Source organism: Halichoerus grypus, chromosome 9 (genome assembly GCF_964656455.1).
Source record: "Halichoerus grypus chromosome 9, mHalGry1.hap1.1, whole genome shotgun sequence".
NCBI classification, from domain to species: Eukaryota; Metazoa; Chordata; class Mammalia; order Carnivora; family Phocidae; genus Halichoerus; species Halichoerus grypus.
The window spans coordinates 71,993,851-72,012,630 of NC_135720.1; the positions used below are offsets into that span (position 1 = coordinate 71,993,851).

Below are 18,780 nucleotides of genomic sequence, written 5' to 3' on the forward strand. Positions count from 1 at the left end.
TTGGGTTTCATAGTCTTTCATTTTTTTACCTGTTATCCAAATTTTGTTAGAACATCTGTCATTTGTTACTGCCATTTTAAAAGAGGTAATTCATAATCCTCTTAAGGCAAAGAGATAAAACCAATAGTCTTTGTATTGTATCATTTTGAAAATAATTATGTTTAGTATGGGGAAACAGGAGTAAGATCTGATTTGCTTTCTTATTTAGAGTTAATACATTTTAGTAGATTTTTTTCTTTTTACTCTAATTTTCTATTAGTTAACTACATGTCTATAAAGAAGACATTCTTTATGAGTTTTTCGTAAGAAACAAAGGACTTCTCCTTACTCTTCCTGGATTGACAAATTATAGCCCTTTTTAGGTGTGAAAACTGACTACTTACAGATATTTGTGATTGTGGGGTTGCAACTACATTTCACGGAATGAATGTAGTAGCTGTATTCCAAAATCTTATGTAAACAATTGAGTCAAGGAGATTTTCGGTTTATGTCTGTTGTCTCTCCAAACGGAAAATACAGAATTAATTTTATTTCTTGAGGAAAGTTAATTTAAAATATTAAGAGCCAGTGTTCAGAATTCTACTCAGAGTTCCTCCCATGCTCTACTTTTCTCCTTGAAACAAATTTGTCTTTCAAGATTGAGAGTTTTGTGTTTGCTAATTGGTTGTAGCATTCATTCAGAATACACTTACTGAGTTTCAGCTATGTATTAGATACTAAGCTGAGTAATATGAAACTAAATATAATTTGGAAATCTAACCTATTTAATACTATTCACTTATTTTCTTCCAAGGTTTTAAAAAATGGTTATTACGTATTGTAATTTTTGAAAAGATTTTGTCAGTAGTTTTATTATATTTTTAATTGCTTGAAAATTCTAGAATATATATGAGTTTCTGTGAATCAGTGCTTTAATTCCAAGCCTTAAGCATTTACTAATTTCTCAGGGACAGGTGGAAAATTAATCAGGTTAACTCTTCACATTTAAATCCATAGCATTTTAAACACTTACTTAAAATGTCACAGTAAACTGAAAAAATAAAATATTTTACAGCCCTTTATATGCCATTCTTACCTACTTTCCTATAAATTGTGATACTCTCTTTATTTAGATGAGAAAAATGTTGTTAGGAGTGCATCATTCTGCTTGGGCTGCCATAACAAAATACCACAGACTGGGTGCCTTAAACAACAAATTTATTTCTCACAGTTCTAGAGGCTAGAAGTCCAAGATGAGGTGCCGACAAGGTAGGTTTCATTCTGAGGCCTCTTCTTTTGGTTTGCAGTTGGCCACCGTCTAACATGTGCCCCTGACCTCTTTGTGTAGGTGTGTGGGAAGAGAGAAAGAGATCTCTCTCTCTCCTTCTTATAAGGCCACCAATCCTATTGGATTAGGGTTCTACTCTTACAACTTTATTTAACCTTAATTACCTCATAAAGGCCCCATCTCCAAATATGGAGAATTTTTATGTTAAAGCGGTTTTGGGCTTCAACATAAGAATTTTTTTTTTAAGATTTTATTTTTTTATTTGAGAGAGAGAGAGAGCATGAGTGGGGAGAGAAGCAGAGGGAAGAGGGAGAAGCAGACTCCCCGAGGAGCAGGGAGCCCAACAAGGGACTCAATCCAGGACTCCAGGATCATTACCTAAGCTGAAGGCAGACACTTAACTCACTGAGCCACCCAGGTGCCCCCAACACAAGAATTTTAGGAGGATATAATTCAATTAATAGCAGTGGATGAGCTCTATTTAAAGAAAATGTGATGTATAAAAATCGACACATACAAAAGTAACCATTGACATTATAAAAGGAAAAGGAGCTAGATGCAGTCTCTGTCAACCAGGCATTTTATATACACTATCACATTTTATCATCCATCACAGTAATTGTGAGATGATATTTCTATGTTATAGGTAAGGATATTGAAGCCAGAGAGAGTAGTGAAGTTAGAATGCAAACTTAGATTTGTCTCTCACTTCGTGTGCTTGTCAGTGTTGCCCCATAAAAGAAGCTTTTATTTCCAAAAGTAGGCATTCTTTGGATCCTTTTTAAAAGTATGTTCCCCAGTCATTTCAAATATTTTACTTTGTTCATTACTTTCTATCCATCTTTATGTGTGTCCTCTAGTACATGAGCTTCACATTTTGAAATGTGTTTATAGAAACAACTATCAGTGTTTCTGGTTGAGGGGATAAAATGAAATTAAATAGATGCAAAGAAGTTTTCAGATTTAAAAGGACATTATAAAATTGTGTTTTATGTATAATCATTTATAGATATCAGAAGATTCTGAGAAATGATTGAAAGCAAGCATTTAAATTATCATTTATTGACTTACTAAAAACCATTTGATTTTACAATAGAAATAAAAATAGAAGTCTAATTTACCACTCTTCTTAGCAGGCTGTGTAATGATGTATATATACAAGTTGTAATTTCAGACATAGTCAACATTAGCATAATGATTGACTGAATGAATGAACAAGTGAATAGGTCTTGCCAGTTCACTATATTCCATTTCAACTCTGCTTTCTGTAATGTATCCAGTAATCTCTTTGACAGTGCTGGATACACAGGAGAAATCTTTAACCTGAGGCCTATGAGCTCCAGAGAAAAATAGTTTTTTTTATTTCACTTTTTTTTGTTAATTTGGTATTTATGGTTTTTTTTTTTTTTTTTTTTTCTGTCAAGCATTCCAGGTAATGGATGTGTATTTCAATGACACCCTGTTTACTTAAAGCAGTGGCAGGCAGGATTTGGCCCTCAGGCTGTAATTTGCTGATCCCTGATGTAGAAGAACAAAAGAGGGGAGGAAAAAGAGTACTGTTAGAAAAGTTGTAATTACCTTCATATTAGGGAACGGGGGAATTGAATCTTTGGAGAAAGGCAACTTTTTTTTTTTTAATTTAAATTCAATTTAATTAACATATAGTGTATTATTAGTTTCAGAGGTAGAATTTAGTGATTCATCAGTTGCATAGAACACCCAGTGCTCATTCCATCAAGTGCCCTCCTTAATGTCCATCACCCAGTTATCCCATCCCCCTCCCTACCTCCCCTCCAGCAACCCTGTTTGTTTCCTATGGTTAAGAGTCTTCTTGTGGTTTGTCTCCCTCTCTGATTTTGTCTTATTTTTCCTTCCCTTCCACTGTTCATCTGTTTTGTTTCTTAAATTCCACATATGAGTGAAATCATACGATATTTGTCTTTCTCTGACTGACTGACTTTGCTTAGCATAATACCTTCTAGTGCCGTCCACATCATTGCAAATGGCAAGATTTCATTCCTTTTGATGGCTAAGTGATATTCCATTGTGTGTGTGTATATATATATAGAGAGAGAGTATATATGTGTGTATGTATATATATATATATATATACATACACACACACACACCACATTTTCTTTATCCGTTCATCAGTTGATGGATAGCTGGGCTCTTTTCATAGTTTGGCTATTGTGGACATTGCTGCTATAAACATTGGGGTGCAGGTGCCCCTTCAGATTACTATGTTTGTATCCTTTGGATAAATCCCTAGTAGTGCAATTGCTGGGTCATAGGGTAGCTCTATTTTTAACTTCTTGAGGAACCTCTATACTGTCTTCCAGAGTGGCTGCACCAGCTTGCATTCCCACCAACAGTGTAAGAGGGTTTCCCTTTCTCCACATCCTCACCAACATCTGTTCTTTCTTGAGTTGTTAATTTTAGTCATTCTGACCAGTGTGATGTAGTATCTCATTGTTGTTTTGATCTGTATTTCCCTGATGCCAAGTGATGTTGAGCATTTTTTTATGTGTCTGTTGGCCATTTGTTTGTCTTCTTTGGAGAAATGTCTGTTCATGTCTTCTGCCCATTTCTTGACTGTATTGTTTGGGTAAAGCACCTCCTTTTGACTGCATCAGATAAGAAAACTGGTGCCTTTTGATTTGCTGTGCTTGAGCCAAATCAACTTCTGAAATGTATCCTATTTTACCAGTACGAAAAATAACATTCATTATAATCTTTCATTTGCAAAATGTATGAGTCACAGAAGCTGGTGGTTGCTGCAGGGTTGCCCCAGTTGATTATATGTATCGTGCCAGGGGACTGTTAAAGGGATGAACTGTGTCCCCTGAAAAGATGGTGGGGGCTTCTGTCCTAATGCCCAGTACTTGTGAATGTGACCTTATTTGGAAATAGTGTTTTTGCAGGTGACTAAAATGAAGTCATTATGGTGGGCCTAATCCAGTATGACTTTGTCCTAATAAAAGGGGACATAGAGGGGCACCGGGGTGGCACAGTTGGTTAAGCATCCAACTCTTGGCTTCAGCTCCGGTCATGATCTCAGGGTCATGAGATTGAGCCCTGCGTCAGGTCCTGTGCTCATCAGGGAGTCTGCTTGAGATTATGTATTCCTCTCTCTCTGCCCCTCCTGCTCCTGCTCTCTCTCTCTCAGATGAAATAAATCCTGGGAAAAAATGGGGAGGGGTGTACATGAGACATACTGAAGGAAAGGGATGTAAAAACATGGTGAAAATACCAGCTATAAGGCAAGGAATGCCTGAGGCCACAAGAAGCTGGGGGAGAGGCTTGGAATAGATTCTCAACCACCGTCTTCAGCAGGAAACAACCCTGCCAACTTGATCTCACACTTATGGTGAGATGATAAATTTCTGTTGTTTAAGCCATCCAGATTGTGTCAGTTTATTACAGCAGTCCTAGGTAACTAATCAGGAACCTTCCCTAATTTTGACAAGTCTAGCCATATACCCATGGGACTCCATAGTCCTTGAGGGAGCAACTTTTTCCAATGGGTAACTATTGGCAGCCTCAACTCTCTTTTAAGAAACCCAGCTTACTCTTCATTGCAAACTGCTGAAGGCAGCTCTGCCATCACATGGATTTTAATGTATTCAATTGATCAATGTATAACAATTGGTTTATTGTGTTATCAGTATGCTTGAAGATTCTTAGATGTATAACCAGTTCAGATAAATTAAAATTCCCAACATTGTCTAGCTTGATCATTTTTATTTTTAGTAAAACAACTACAGGCCTCAAAACAGTTTCTACATTAGATTCTGTACATGAAAGCCAGAAAATGTAATAGTATTACTTAAAATATCCTTTATTTACTGTGTTCTCTTACCTAAAAATTGTGTGCATTTTTCTTCTCATTTTTTGGTTGAGAAAGGGGATAGGGAGAGTTATCAGATGGCAAGGGACTTATGATCAAGGGAAATGATACCGGTGATAAGCTGTCAGAGTTTTTCTTCAGTCATATCGTCTCAGATTATAGTGTTTGCTTGAGAGAAGAAATAACTACCAAAGCCAAGGAGCATATCTTCAGGTTTATTGTACAATTGAATTGCACAATTGAATCTACAATTGCAGAGTGTCTGAGGTCATTTCTTAAACCACTGCACAATACATGCACATATAGTTAGAAAACTTACAAAAATGTTCTTTAAAAATTTGTGTCCAATAGAATTTATTCTATTTTACTGGCCAAGCATAAAAAATATACTCCAAATGTACCTTTCTCTAATTTTCCTCTCACAATCTTACTGACATTTATTTATAGCTAATCTGTATATGCACAAAACTGAGGGCATTATTTTACTGCAGTAGTCTTCTTAAAGAAGTTGTAGTTTAAAAGTACATTTTTGTATCACGTGTACTTAATATTTTTAAACATTAAGAAACAAACACTGCTACTCCAAACCTCTACTGCTATTTGCTCACCATTTTTTAAGATGAAGGCTCCCATTTCTCGTTGAATAATTTATGCAGTGCTGAGCAGGCTCACATGGTCTTATGACCACCTTAAGCAAGTATTTGTTCTTTTGGGCATAAATCATTTCATCAGTCTGGGTGTTTCTTGAGCTTCCACTCAGAGGGACTCACTCCCAGGCAGAAGTTCTCATATCTATATTTGAGAATGGTCCTTATATAATACCACTTTTAAAGATCAATCCTTGTCTCATCTTCCCTCTGGATTTTCCGTGACTGGGGTGGGGGTGGGGAGGAAGGGGGAGAGAGAGAGAGAGAGAGAGAGAGAGAGAGAGAGAGGTGTGTGTGTGTGTGTGTGTGTGTGTGTGTAGTGTGACTAGAGTACAGTGCTGGCATCTTGCTGGGGAGGGACAGGCGCAGGTTTAGAATTACACCTTGTCTTAGAAGGTTCTTTAATGATACCTTTACATTGAAAGAAGGAAGGAAAGAGCACAGAGGCAGAGTTGATGGAATCCCATAAAATTATTAACAGCTAATACCACATGTCAGGCACTATGCTGCTACTCCTTAACAAATATCTCCTTAACAAATCTAAGTGCCCTTTAGCTCTTTTTCTTCTGTAATGTAAATACATCCTGGGTGTCCTGTTCTTCCCTTCCCTTTCTTCCTGACCCTGGACTGTTTTTTGCCTTTCCCATCATCTGCTGCACTGTTTATGTTTCCTGACTCATTAAAGGCACATGGGTGGTACAAGAGAGAATGCTACCCTGTGTTAGTCCATTAAACTCACTATAACAACAGGATCTAAAAAGGAAAATACAGAGACCTGAAATAAAGCAGACACTTATCATCCAGGAGCTTGATGCTGTTGATAGTTATGAAGAGAGGAAGCCATTAAGTATCATTCCGAACAGTAACTGGATGTAGTTGAAAGAGTGCTGGACTTGAGGTCAGAAAAGCTGGGTGCAGGTCTTAGATCTATCACTTTCAGCTGTATGGCCTTGAACAAGTCTGCTCTTGCTGAGCTTCAGTTTCCCATCTGTCAAACAGGAAATTCCTGCCTTGTCCACCAAAGTTAGAGGCATCAAACAAGATAATGTGCTTAAAACTCCCTTGTAAATGATAAAATGTAAACATTGTTGTCTGGTAAATTAAAGTGGATATAAAGGAGAATAATGATTTCTATGGTTTAAAATTGTTAATAAAATTTTATTAAAATTTGCACATGTAAACTAAAGATGGCCTTCCTGTCAGAGGGCTCATTTTCATTTTTTTTCCTGTGTATTCATTAACTTGTTGGTCCTGTGTGATGATGTCAGTGTCTTCATTCAACAGTCTTCTAAGCTCACCTTCTAGGGGCCGGCAAGATGGTCTGTGCCATCACCAGGCCAGTTCCTGAAGGCAGACTTGAATCTCACTTGGAAAAAAATGCAGTTCCACACATTAATGGGAAGAATTTTTGGCTATTGGTATAAAACAATGATCACTGCCAAAAATGAAAGAAATATTAGAGAAAAGCTTCCATGACAATGACTTCCTGCAGAAAACTTGATCCGACCTTCAACCGCTGGATAAATTACTTTCATTTTTAAGATGTATCCAGAAACCACATTGATATCTTGGTCCCCTAGAAAATATATATACATTATTTTAGTTACAGAATAAGTAATTATCAATTAAGAGTAAGAAGCAGGAAAACCAATGTATTTCTCTTAAGTCCTCTGTAATTATAAGAGGGAAGATATTTCTTTCATAAGCAGGGATAAAATGTCACAAAAGAAGAGTAATCAAAGGTGCAAAGAATTTGATTGCTTTTTCATGTCCCAGATGTCAAATGTGCCCATTGGTCACTACTAGATAATTAGATAACTCAGTCTACTCTGAGATGACTCAAGAAAGCGGTTGTTGACATTGCTTTTGAACCACTCCAAAACAAGGGCATTAGGGAACTGGTCGAGAACAATTAGTTGAGACATAAAAGTGGCTTTCTTCTGCTTGCCTGGTCAGAAATCATTTTCGCATATTGACAGACAATGGAGACTTCATTTCCAAAAGAGAGACCTGATTAAAAAAATACCAATTGCCTGTAACTACAACAAACTCATATGCACCTGACAAAAATTTTGTTTTAATACCACTTGAATATCACAAATCCTATATCTGATGGGGGGTTAACACCCAAAATATACAAAGAACCTCCTACAACTCAAAAGTAAAAAACAAAAATCTGATTAAAAAATAGGCAGAGAATCTGAATAGACATTTTTCCAAAGAAGACATACGGATGGCCAACAGACAACATGAAAAGATGCTCAAGATCCCTCATCATCAGAGAAATGCAAATCAAAACCACAATGATACCACCTCACTGGTTAGAATGGCTATTATCAAAAAAGACAAGAAATAACAAGTGTTGGTGAGGATGTGGAGAAAGGGGAACCCTCTTGCACTGTTGGTGGGAATGTAAACTGGTGCAGCCACTGTGGAAAAAGTGTGGAGGTTCCTCAAAAAATCAAAAATAGAAGCACTGTATGATCCAGCAATTCCACTTCTGAGTATTTGAAAAAAAACAAAAACATTAATTCAAAAAGAAGTAATGCACCCCTGTGTTCAATGCAGCATTATTTACAATAGCCAAGATGTGGAAAAAAGTGTCCATTGGTGGATGAATGGATAAAATGTGATAAACATACACACAAATGCACGCACAATGAAATACTATTCGGCCATAAAAAATGAAATCTTGTCTTTTGCAATAACATGGATGGACCTTGAGGGCGTTATGCTAAGTGAGATAAGTCAGAGAAAGACAATACCATATGATCTCACTTATACGTGGAATTAAACAGCAACAAAACCAAGCTTGTAGATACAGAGAACAGACTGGTGGTTGCCAGAAGTGGTGGTGGTGGGGGGGGGGGGTGGGCAAGATGGGTGAAGGGGATCGAAAGTCCAGGGTTCCAGTCATAGGGATATAATGTACAGCATGGTGACTAGAGTTAATACTGTATTTGCATATTAGAAAGTTGCTATGAGAGCAGATCTTAAAAGTCCCCATCACAAGAAAATTTTTGTAACTGTATGATGTTAACTAGACATTGTGTCGATCATTTCACAATATATACATATATTGAATCATTATGTTATATGTCTAACACTAATATAATGTTATATGTCAATTATACCTCAATAAAAAAATTTATCACTAATATTTACAAAAGAACTCTCTGCTGTGGTTCTCACTCCTGCATTAGACTCACTGGAAGAGACTTTTGCCCCAACCCAATTAAATTAGAATCTCTTAAAAGTTGGGGCCAAGATATTGGTATTTAATTTAAAATGCTCCCCAAGTGATTCTGATGTATAGCTGGGGTTGAGAACCCTTAGGGCCAAGGCTTCCTCAATCTTCTATGTGAGCTCCTTCTCTCCAACACCTATAGATAGGTCTGGGCTTGGGTGATGCACAGCCACCAGCCTCTGTCTCATGTGGGACTCAAGAGGACACCTTTTTAAGTCTGCCCTTCCATCTTCTATTATGGAATGGACAGAAGTAGCCAGTGCCTTTCCTGGCAGGAAGGGCTGCCTCCTTTGCCCTGGCTCTGCTCTCCACCCTCCTTGGAACAAGCAGTTAAAATAGCAGGCCCACCATGGTAGAGCTGAGGAGGAACCTAGCTGAGCTCCTTCCTGGAAATGTAGAGAAGCTTTGCATGTGTCTTGTAAGCACACTGGCTCCTGCTCTGGAGAAGAGGAAGGGGTACTATATTCTGTCAGTGGACTTTATGCATGTGAAGTGGTTCTTTTTTTAAAAATTTTTTAATGGCCCTGTGCTGGTGGCATCCTCAGGGCCTCTGTGGGACTCAAATCTCCCAGGTATCTCCCATCAGTGGACTTCCACATGAAGTGGTTCTCAGAACTGATTTTTAAAAGTGAGGCTGGGGTAAAATGACCCCAAATGCTGCGAAAAATATTGATTGAGGTTAAATATAGTTCTTATAATTTCCTCCACTGACCCACTGCTGAAAACGGGGAGGGGAGCATATCCCATCCACTCCTACTTGTCCTATTCACACTAAATGCTTCAAGAAAGTTTACAGGATTTTCCAGATCCAATCTAAAGTTCTAGAAATGAGGTTTTCCTGTAAGTGTAAAACTCATTTATATTTCACAATTTGGATAGCTGTTTATATGTACTTAAAATGAGTTTTAAAACACTTCGGGCTTAGATGGGTGGGCCTGTGTGCTGGGGAGGGTAGGGCACATCTTCCCCAGTGCTGTGTTGCTGTTTTCCAACAAAGCTGGAGGGAGTCGGCAACATAGGGGCAGGATCTGGTTCTGGCTTTGCAGTCCTGGCGTCCTGAGTAGCTCCCCTCTTTGGACCAATACTGTTGTCTATAAGTACTTTTGGAGTAGGGAGAGGGAGAGACACTTGTGCTTACCAGAGTCGTGTCTTAATGCTTCATCTTTTATCATCTGGAATCCATCTCCACCTTTGGCGAGGAAGCTTGGGAGGACTACCTTATATGTCTTATCCATTCGGAGAGGCTCATAACTGGGCACTCGACATTCGGTACAAAGAACATCTAATTTGACCACTCTGTTCCCAGGTTTTCGGGAAAGATCATACACCACTTGAATTCCTAGAAAAGAAACGAGTCTGTGGTTTCACCGGATCCAAGTGATCTAAGAAAGATTTCTAAGAAAGAGATTTTGGACAAAATCTGGAATTGGGGCATTGGGCTTGGTTTTCATGGGGGTGTGAGCTTGAGTGAAGTTTCAGCAGGGGAGTTGAGAGGACACTACAGCATTTGGTTAGATTTATCCTCAAGTCCCAGGAGGTCTAAGAACCACTGGCAGGGAAATTGACTCTGGCTCACAATGGGCCAGGGTTAGCAATGCAGGGAGAAATCACATCTTTTTAAAATCCTAAATGAATTGGTCAGCAACTTGGTTCAATGGCTTTGGAAAGTGAGAAACAGATGAGAGGTGCAGAACATTTGTTAGAATTTTGAAGACCCCCCCCCCCAAAAAAAAATTTTTTTTGAAGACTACTAAATAATAATTTGGGCTTGGACGACTTTCACAAAACAGGTAACTACCCAGCACTGTGCTGGAGCATCAAAATCCTGCTGCCCCCCAACTCTCTCCTGGAAAAATGCAGAATGTTTGGGGTACCCCACAGGCAGCAGGGGGGCCTCCAGCACCCTCTGCAACCCCTCAATCCCAAGAATGGGGGGTTCTATAGAGGGAGGACGTGACAAAGCAATCACACCATTAAGTGAGGCCTACCATCTATAGTAAAAAAAAAAAAAAAAAGAGGAAGGCCAAAATATGGTGTCAGAGTCAAAGTTAATACAGTTATTAATATTATTTTAAGGATTAACTCATTGAACTGTGGAAATCATTATTGACCAAAGTGTTTCAGAAGTCCTTGTCAGTTTGGGAAACATTTATTTCCATTCCATTTTCACTGTGATCTGTGAGATGAGCAGGGCACATTTTCTCACTGCATTCAGAGAGGTTGAAAACCTGCCCCAGTGGAACCAGAACCAGGTGTCCCAATGTGTCTACGTAGGTGGCTTCCCCTCCCAGAAATCATCCTTGTTAAAACTGATTGGACTCTGCATTCCTCTGAATCTCTGCATGGTTCCAGACAATTATGAATAGAACAGAGAAGGGCTGTGTTTTTGTTTTTGTTTTTTTTTTGTTTTTAGCAAAGAACAGTGAATGTCTAAACAACTAAGATTTTAATAGAAACTAGACCTCAGGGGTGCCTGGGTGGCTCAGTCGTTAAGCGTCTGCCTTCGACTCAGGTCATGATCCCAGGGTCCTGGGATCGAGCCCCGCATCGGGCTCCCTGCTCCGCGGGAAGCCTGCTTCTCCCTCTCCCACTGCCCCCCTACTTGTGTTCCCTCTCTCGCTGCCTCTCTCTCTGTCAAATAAATAAATAAATAAAATCTTTAAAAAAAAACAAAAAAAAACAAAACAAAAACTAGACCTCAAGGCAGCTGACCGTCCTGCTTAGAATTTGGAGGGCCAGTTCCTGTAGAGGGTCCATCTGATGTCCAACTCAGATGTAGCAAATACTGCTCACTGCCAGGGCCCTGGGCTTTGACCCTGACCTAATCTCCGTAGTCTGGCAGTCCATGGCCATTGAAAGACTATGCATTCGTGTTGGGTGGGGTTAGACCTAAACAAATCTGGCCATGGAGGTCCTGTGTGGGGGAAACAGGCAACCAGCAGGAACTTCCACCTCACGTTGCAGGGTGACTTACCGCCCACCTGCAGGAACTCTCCAGTAGACTGGCCATAGCGGTGCACACTGTGCTCAAAGGCCTTCTTCAGCGTGGAGCCTTTTAACTGGATCAGGTCAAAGGTTTCCCCGAAGGGCAACACAGCAGCCAGGTTCTCCCAGGTAATTGTGCCTGAGGGTAGTTGTAGATGAAGCAAGAAGAAAAACAGCTTGAGAATAAGCTCACCCCAAGCCCAGTTTCCGTTAGGACTGGTGGGGATGAGGAACGCTCTCAGGACAGCGTCAGTTGTGTAAGTGTTCCTGACACTCAGGGAGGGAGTGGATTCAAGAGGCCTCCGGCCGTGCTCTCTTCCCCTGGGCAAGAGGGCAGGAGCTTAGGCATCGGTGGCTCCAAAGTCACCGGTGCTCTGCCCTGGATCCCTGGCTTGCGGCTGGATCTTCGGTGGGTGTTAAGCATTGCTCCTTTCCTCCAGACAGGCAATGCGTCCATCCCTGCCCCTGTCCCTGTTTGACAATGAGCCGAGCTTGGGGCTTCACCCGGAGACCACCTGGTTTTGACAGCCTATGAGGGATGATTGCAAGAGTGTCCTGAATATCTGTCTAGTTGGTTTGTTTTCCCATGTGATTATCTTGGCTATCTGTAATTGCACTAAAAAAATTTAATCCAGTAGGGTGTTTTTTTCCAGCACAGAAGACTGGCAATTTGCCCCTTTCTCTTTCCTGATATCAAGGAGGAGACTGTCGGTATTTTGAATTAGTCAGCAATAATTAGTATTTAGCTTTGTGAGTCAGAAGTTTAGATCAAGACTGGGTTCCATGAACCCCAGCTGCTACCTCAGCCTGTGAATACATACGAGAACACACAAGCATGTGTGTGTCCTTCTGTTAGGCACCGACTTGGGTAGCAGTGGACCCGAACTGAAGAGACTGACACCGGTAGGCGGCTGACAGCAGAGATGAGCCGAGGCTCCCCATGGGCATGGCCAGGGACAGAACACGCTGGGTTAACGGCCCTGAGCCCGGGAAGCTTACCGTTGTTCCTTTCGTCAATGGGCGACCGAATGCCACCTCCATTTAAAATGCACATGGACACATGGTTCCAGGACACTTCATCCGGGTGTCTAATATTGTTGTTAATCTGCAACAGTAGCATGAATTTACATTAGCTATTCTAGATCTTCCTCCTTAGGATCAGTTCCAGGAATTTGGTTTGCTCCACCAGGGAAATAAAGCTGCTTCTTCCCTGCTCCTGTGTTCCCAGAGACTTCTTAAGTATAATTAGAACTAGTTTTATGCTCTGAGAAGCAAAAATAAGACAAGTCCCATGTCATACTTTTAGAAGCAAGTAGCTCCGAGCCTAAGACCCCTGTCCTTGCAGGCCGGTGGGCCTTAGCAAGACTGGCTCTTGTGTTAGGACAGGGCCTCATGCAGACTGGCCTGCCATGCTGTACCCCCCGCCCCTGCCTCCTGCAGGCCCTGTACTTGCTCCTGAAGGCAGGACCTCCTATCAACATGATCCCTGGCCCCCATGTCAGGTCCCCAGCCAATTCCCAAGTTGGCAATTTCGGAGGCACAGAGACAGCAGCCTGAAATGGCAGAATCCATTTCATTCTTTTCTTTTACAAAACAGATGTTTAGTTACAAGAAATAAGATGAATACATACTGATTTGAAAAAAAAAAATTGTGCAAAAGCAAAAGTTTTCTCATACTTGGCGTCAGCCTCTTAACAGAGTGGTAAGCACTGCTAACAGCTTGTTTCCTTCCAGACCTTTCTCTAAGCATTCCCACACTGGCTTCTCTTTAGCTACTTCTTCTGCATGACTGCCTAGTGCTGGGAAGCCCACACTGGTCTCACCTTGCAAAGTGTGAACACTGTTATTTCCTTGGCAGTCAGTTACTGAGTGTGTATATGCCAGGCACCAGGCCAGGCCCAACAAAGAGTCAGCCCCCTGCGTGCAGGCTTCGGTGGGAGTGCTGAGTCTGACCTGGGGACCCTGGCTCAGCATAGCCCCCGAGGGGCTGCCACAGCCAGTCTGCCTGCAGTGAGTTAGAGGGGTGTTTTCGTGGGTGATATGTTCAGCCACAGGACTTATTATATAATTGCATGTTGTCATTCTCTGCTTCTGAAGGAGGCTCCCAGTCACACAAGGCCTGGTTCTCTGGAGCCAAGAGGACAGATCAGGGAGACACGCTGGCCAAGTTAGGCCCAAGCAGATGTGTTTTATCTACTGTGTCTGCATCTTCAGAGTAGCGAAGTTTTGTGTATTGAGACCATCTTACAAAAGGAAAGCAACATCCAAAATGAACAACTTCCAATAAAGGCTTCAGTACTAGTAAAGCAATAAAATGATGGTCAGCTGGTCTAGATCAGGCACCTTCCCAAGGTACTCAGTATGAATCCACCCCAAGCTTTAGTTTGGGCACTAATTTTTAAAAAATCCTCAATTCTGTAATTATCAGGTTGTCCCTCCTTGCATCCTTCCCTGCTCCCTCCTCCCTCCCTAGGCACAGGGCCCACACTCCGGGGAACCACTCACCATAGCATCACAAATCAGGTTGCCCATGTTGCATTCCTTAAAGCGGCATGATTGAGTGGAGCCATCCAGATAGACAATTGTTTTCCCCAATTCCTGAGTAGAATAATTATCTAATTTTATCCTCCATTTGTTAATGTCTGCTTTTATGCTTGGATCTAGAAGCATGCAAAGAAAAAAAATCAGCCCACAGTTAAGGCAGGCCTCACACTGGCCTACATTTTGGAGAAGGAATCAAAGATCATTTAGCTTACCTGTTATGACTATACATTTCTTTATCATAATTTTTCTACATTTTAGTTTGTGAAATTTCCTCAGAAAATTCTGTTTCTTGGTAATAAGACCAGGAATGGATCTTAATTTAAAGATGCACTGAGTATCCTTTTTTTTTTTAAAGAAAGATTGATTGATTGATTGATTTTAGGGAGGGAGGGAGAGAGAGAGAGAGCAAGTACATGCACGCATGAGTGGTGGGGGGAAGGGTGGGAGGGAGAGAATCTCAAGCAGACTCCCCGCTGAGCACAGAGCCCCACTCGGGGCTCAGTGTGGGGCTCAACCTCAGGACTGTGGGATCATGACCTGAGCCGAAACCAAGAGTCAGATGCTCAGCCAAATGAGCTAGCCAGGGGCTCCAGATGCACTGAATATCCTAACATCAACTCATCACAGCTGAATGAGCACCTGTGGGCCCACCTGGGCTAGCATTACTGGTGGTGGTGGTGGTGGGGGGGGGGTGATGAAATTCGTCCAGTGCAGGTATAAAGGGCCTGCTGAGGTTCTGCTGTCTGTGTGGTCCCGGCCTCTCCCTCTGGCTACTGAGAGGTCTGCGTTGTGACCACCAGCTCTGCAAGGCACCCCACTGCCCATCCTTCCCTGATCTGATCAAGGAAAGCAGTAAAAGGCAGGTGAGAGGAGCAGAGGAGTGTGGTCATGTATCCTACGTGCAAATGGATGATGTAATATGTACTTTACTCTGAGTCCCAGGCAAAGAAGAAAGAAAGACACTCCCTCATCTGATAAAGAACGGAACTTGCCATAGGCATGCTGCTCCTGGTGGTGGGGCTGGGGCTGGAGACCTGCTCCACCTAGTTTGACCCGCTTTGCTTCAGTGAGCAGCTCTCCTCTGGACATGAGCTGGGCTAACCCATGCCTGGCTGAAGCTTGAAAAGGCACACAAAGCAGTGACACCGTGTCTAATGCTGAGAGGACTTGGGGAAGCAAACGGGATTTGGGGCATCTGGGTGTGTTTTCAATCCTCTTGTCCATGAAGAGGGCAAACTTAAGGGAGAACTGAATTCTTTAAAGGTATTACAGTCTTGTCCTGAAACATTAACAACCTAGCAAGTCCAGCCATCTAATTTTCGATTGGTGGAACCCTCTCTTGAGTTTCACGTACCTTCGAGAATGCTGCTGTTGAGAAGAAGGGGGTTTCCATGTGAAGCGATGACGTTTCCTTTCTCATCAAACTCAACCTTCAAATAGCCTAGGTATTTGCCGAAAGCATAGGCCTGGACCACAGGAACCTTCCGTCCATCATCAGACGTGACTATGAATGGGTACTTCCCAGCCGGCACCTCTCTGGAAGGCGGATCGCCTAAAATAGAAGAGCCAAAGCTGATCACATCCGCCCTCGCACACAGCCGACTGCAGAGAACAAGGCCTTCTGAATGGCTGAGCTAGCTGCTGCCCTCCACAGCTGGTCTTTTAGAGCCATGCTTGCACATCTCTCCCTGTTTCCAAAGGCCCTGTGGCACATGAATCCTTCCACTCTCAACTCGGCAGGAAGCTCTTCCCAGGTCCATGGTCCGGTGCCTGGAGCAGCGGGGGACACAAAGAGGCAGTACTGCTCAGACTATCCTACCTCCATCCTGATCCGGGCTCCATTCCCAGGAGCTGGGTAGACTAGCCAAGCCACTTCACTTCCCTGCATTTCAGTTTCCTCACCTGTAAAATGGGTGAAATAACAATTCTGATTTCACAGGGCCGTTGAGAGGATTAAATGTCTAAACTTCCTAGCACAGTGCCTAGCACAGTGCCCAGCACAGAGTAGGAAATAAATGCGTATTTCTTTCCGCAAATGATGGCAAGCTCTAGAAACCCTAGACACACGATCTAGAGCTGGAATCCTTAATGGAAGATGGGCAGAAGTGACAAAGCCTGTCCTCGCTTTTGCTGCTAAAATCTGCGTCCCTTCAGGTGCCTTTCGGAAGAGCCGCGTTGACTGGTAGGCAACTAGCATGCACACTACTCACCCAGCCAGACCTCACATGGGCCAGGTTCCGCTGCCTTCTGTGTCAGAGGGTCCCCAGGGGACGGCCTGGGAGCTAACTCCGCGCCCAGAGGCTGAAGGGCTCACCCCACCACTGCCTCCTGGATGTGCGCTTGCACGCGGGTGGGGAGCCCGGCTGCGCGGAGCATGGGCCCTGGCCCGTCACTGGCATGTTTCAGGTCTGTACCTGCGACCCTCCTCCAGGCACACCTTACCACAGAGACAAGAACCTGGTTTGGCTGTTCTGAATCAGACTATAGAACAGATACCCTTGAACCCACTACTGTTTCTATCAGCCCCCCACCCACCACACCCTGGACCAGTCCTTCCTATTAGATGTTTACAGAGGGCCCAGGAATCTTCAGCACATGTTGGCTACTCACACGGACCAGTTATGAGAGTTGGCCCCTAGATCTCATTTCATCTTCTAAGCATCCCATGAGGCAGGTTCTATTACTGTCCCCACTTTACAGCGGAGAACACTGATTGTCATAGGCAACGTGCCCAAGGTCACACTGGTATGTGTGTTATGTGCAGTATGTCTGGTATGTGAAGGAGAGCGGACAGAAAAGCAGGCCTGTGAGGCACGGGGGCTTATGTTCTCTCCACCACCCAACACAGCCTACAACTGCTAGTCTCGTAATGCCCACAAGAGCTGGCTGCCCAGGGCCACTTCCTAAATCCAACGCAAGCCCAGAGGCTGCACCTTTGTACCCCAAGCTGCTTCTGGGTTTCTCCTTTCACCTAAGACGAGCTGGGGTGGATATGGTGAAAAACCTGCTCCTTCCCTGCTCTTATGCCAGGAGCAGTCCCCATTCCAGCTCCAGAACCAGAGGGCAGAAGTGCAGCAAATACCAGTGCCTCCCAAGTAGGAAACAGCTGTTGCCAACCTTAATTTCTCATTTTCTCACTCCCTCTGGAAAAAAAAAAAAAAAGAAAGAAAAAAGACAAAAGTTGTGGAACTCTACTTTTACGAAGGCACCTGACTTAAGACCCAGTGCGGGGCCTGTCCCATCCCCACGTGTAGTGTCCAACCTCCTGGGTGACTGGCAGACCCTGGCTCTAGCAGCTGTGGATGATCTCATGCACGGCAGGGGGGCAGGGAAGGTTAACACTGTCATCATCCTCATTCTATTCTGTGCCGGTTCTTATTGGGGCAAACCTGGAGCCTGGACCAGGGGGTGTGGCAGCCCCCTCTCACCTTCTCACCTGGGGCAGGTTAGGGACAGTGGTTCCTCCTCTGAGCCCAGAGATGCAGGTGCCAATTGGGAGGCGCAGTTCCCAATATGTCCACAAGGTGGCGGAGAACACCCCATCCGGGAGGAAAAGGCACTAAATCAGTTTCAGAAAGGACTGGCAGTTTCCTGGAAACCTTAGAGAAGGGCAAGCCTGACCTTTTTTTAGCGTTTGTTATTCTACCTCATACAGACATAACCAAACTTAAAATGAATGTAACAGGAATTTCAACGATCGGGTCAAGTGCCTCATCAAATTAGCTCGCATTCTACAAATAGGAGCTACTAACCCCAGCTCCCGTCTGACAGGGGACATTCTCCGTTCCGAAAGGCCTTGATGTTCCTTTTGTTAGAACATAAGACATGTCATCTGCTTTTTGAGGGGACTTAATCAGGAACAAGGAGGATGCTTCCCAGTGGCTGTGGCAGTAGCTGGTCCATTTTGGCTCATCTCGGCTTTCTCCACAGCTGAGTGCTCTCTGGTCCCCCCAACTTGGCAAGCTCAGAAAACCACTGGCAGAGAAAGCAATCCAAGGCTTCACATTTTCCGTACCATCCAATTCAGCCAAAGATGCTCATGCCTAAAACATTTCCACACAGAGCCACACATCTGTCTTTAGAAACCCAACTTCTCATCTTGGCAGGAAGGAAAGTCACCAGAACTCTATTTCAGGCATCTAAGCAAATAAATAATCTGGGAACCAAACGTGGAGAAACTGTGGGATTGCGGGCTGACATTTAGACTTGGTAGATGGGGCGCTTCCCAGCACAGTGCAAA

The 18,780-nt window shown here is 42.9% G+C and overlaps 1 protein-coding gene across 1 annotated transcript in view; it reads right to left on the reverse strand.

Annotated features, from left to right (window-relative positions):
• Positions 1-5,311: 5,311 nt before the first annotated feature.
• NT5E (5'-nucleotidase ecto) overlaps positions 5,312-18,780 on the reverse strand; it is a 55,198-nt gene continuing 41,729 nt past the window's right edge. Inside the window, exons 4-9 of the mRNA XM_036101833.2 lie at positions 15,895-16,092; positions 14,502-14,656; positions 12,996-13,101; positions 11,986-12,135; positions 10,150-10,350; positions 5,312-7,340 (exon numbers count right to left, since the gene is read on the reverse strand). Coding sequence (XP_035957726.1) covers positions 7,177-7,340; positions 10,150-10,350; positions 11,986-12,135; positions 12,996-13,101; positions 14,502-14,656; positions 15,895-16,092 — 974 coding nt within the window. The 3' untranslated portion in view covers positions 5,312-7,176. The remainder of the gene's footprint in view (positions 7,341-10,149; positions 10,351-11,985; positions 12,136-12,995; positions 13,102-14,501; positions 14,657-15,894; positions 16,093-18,780) is intronic.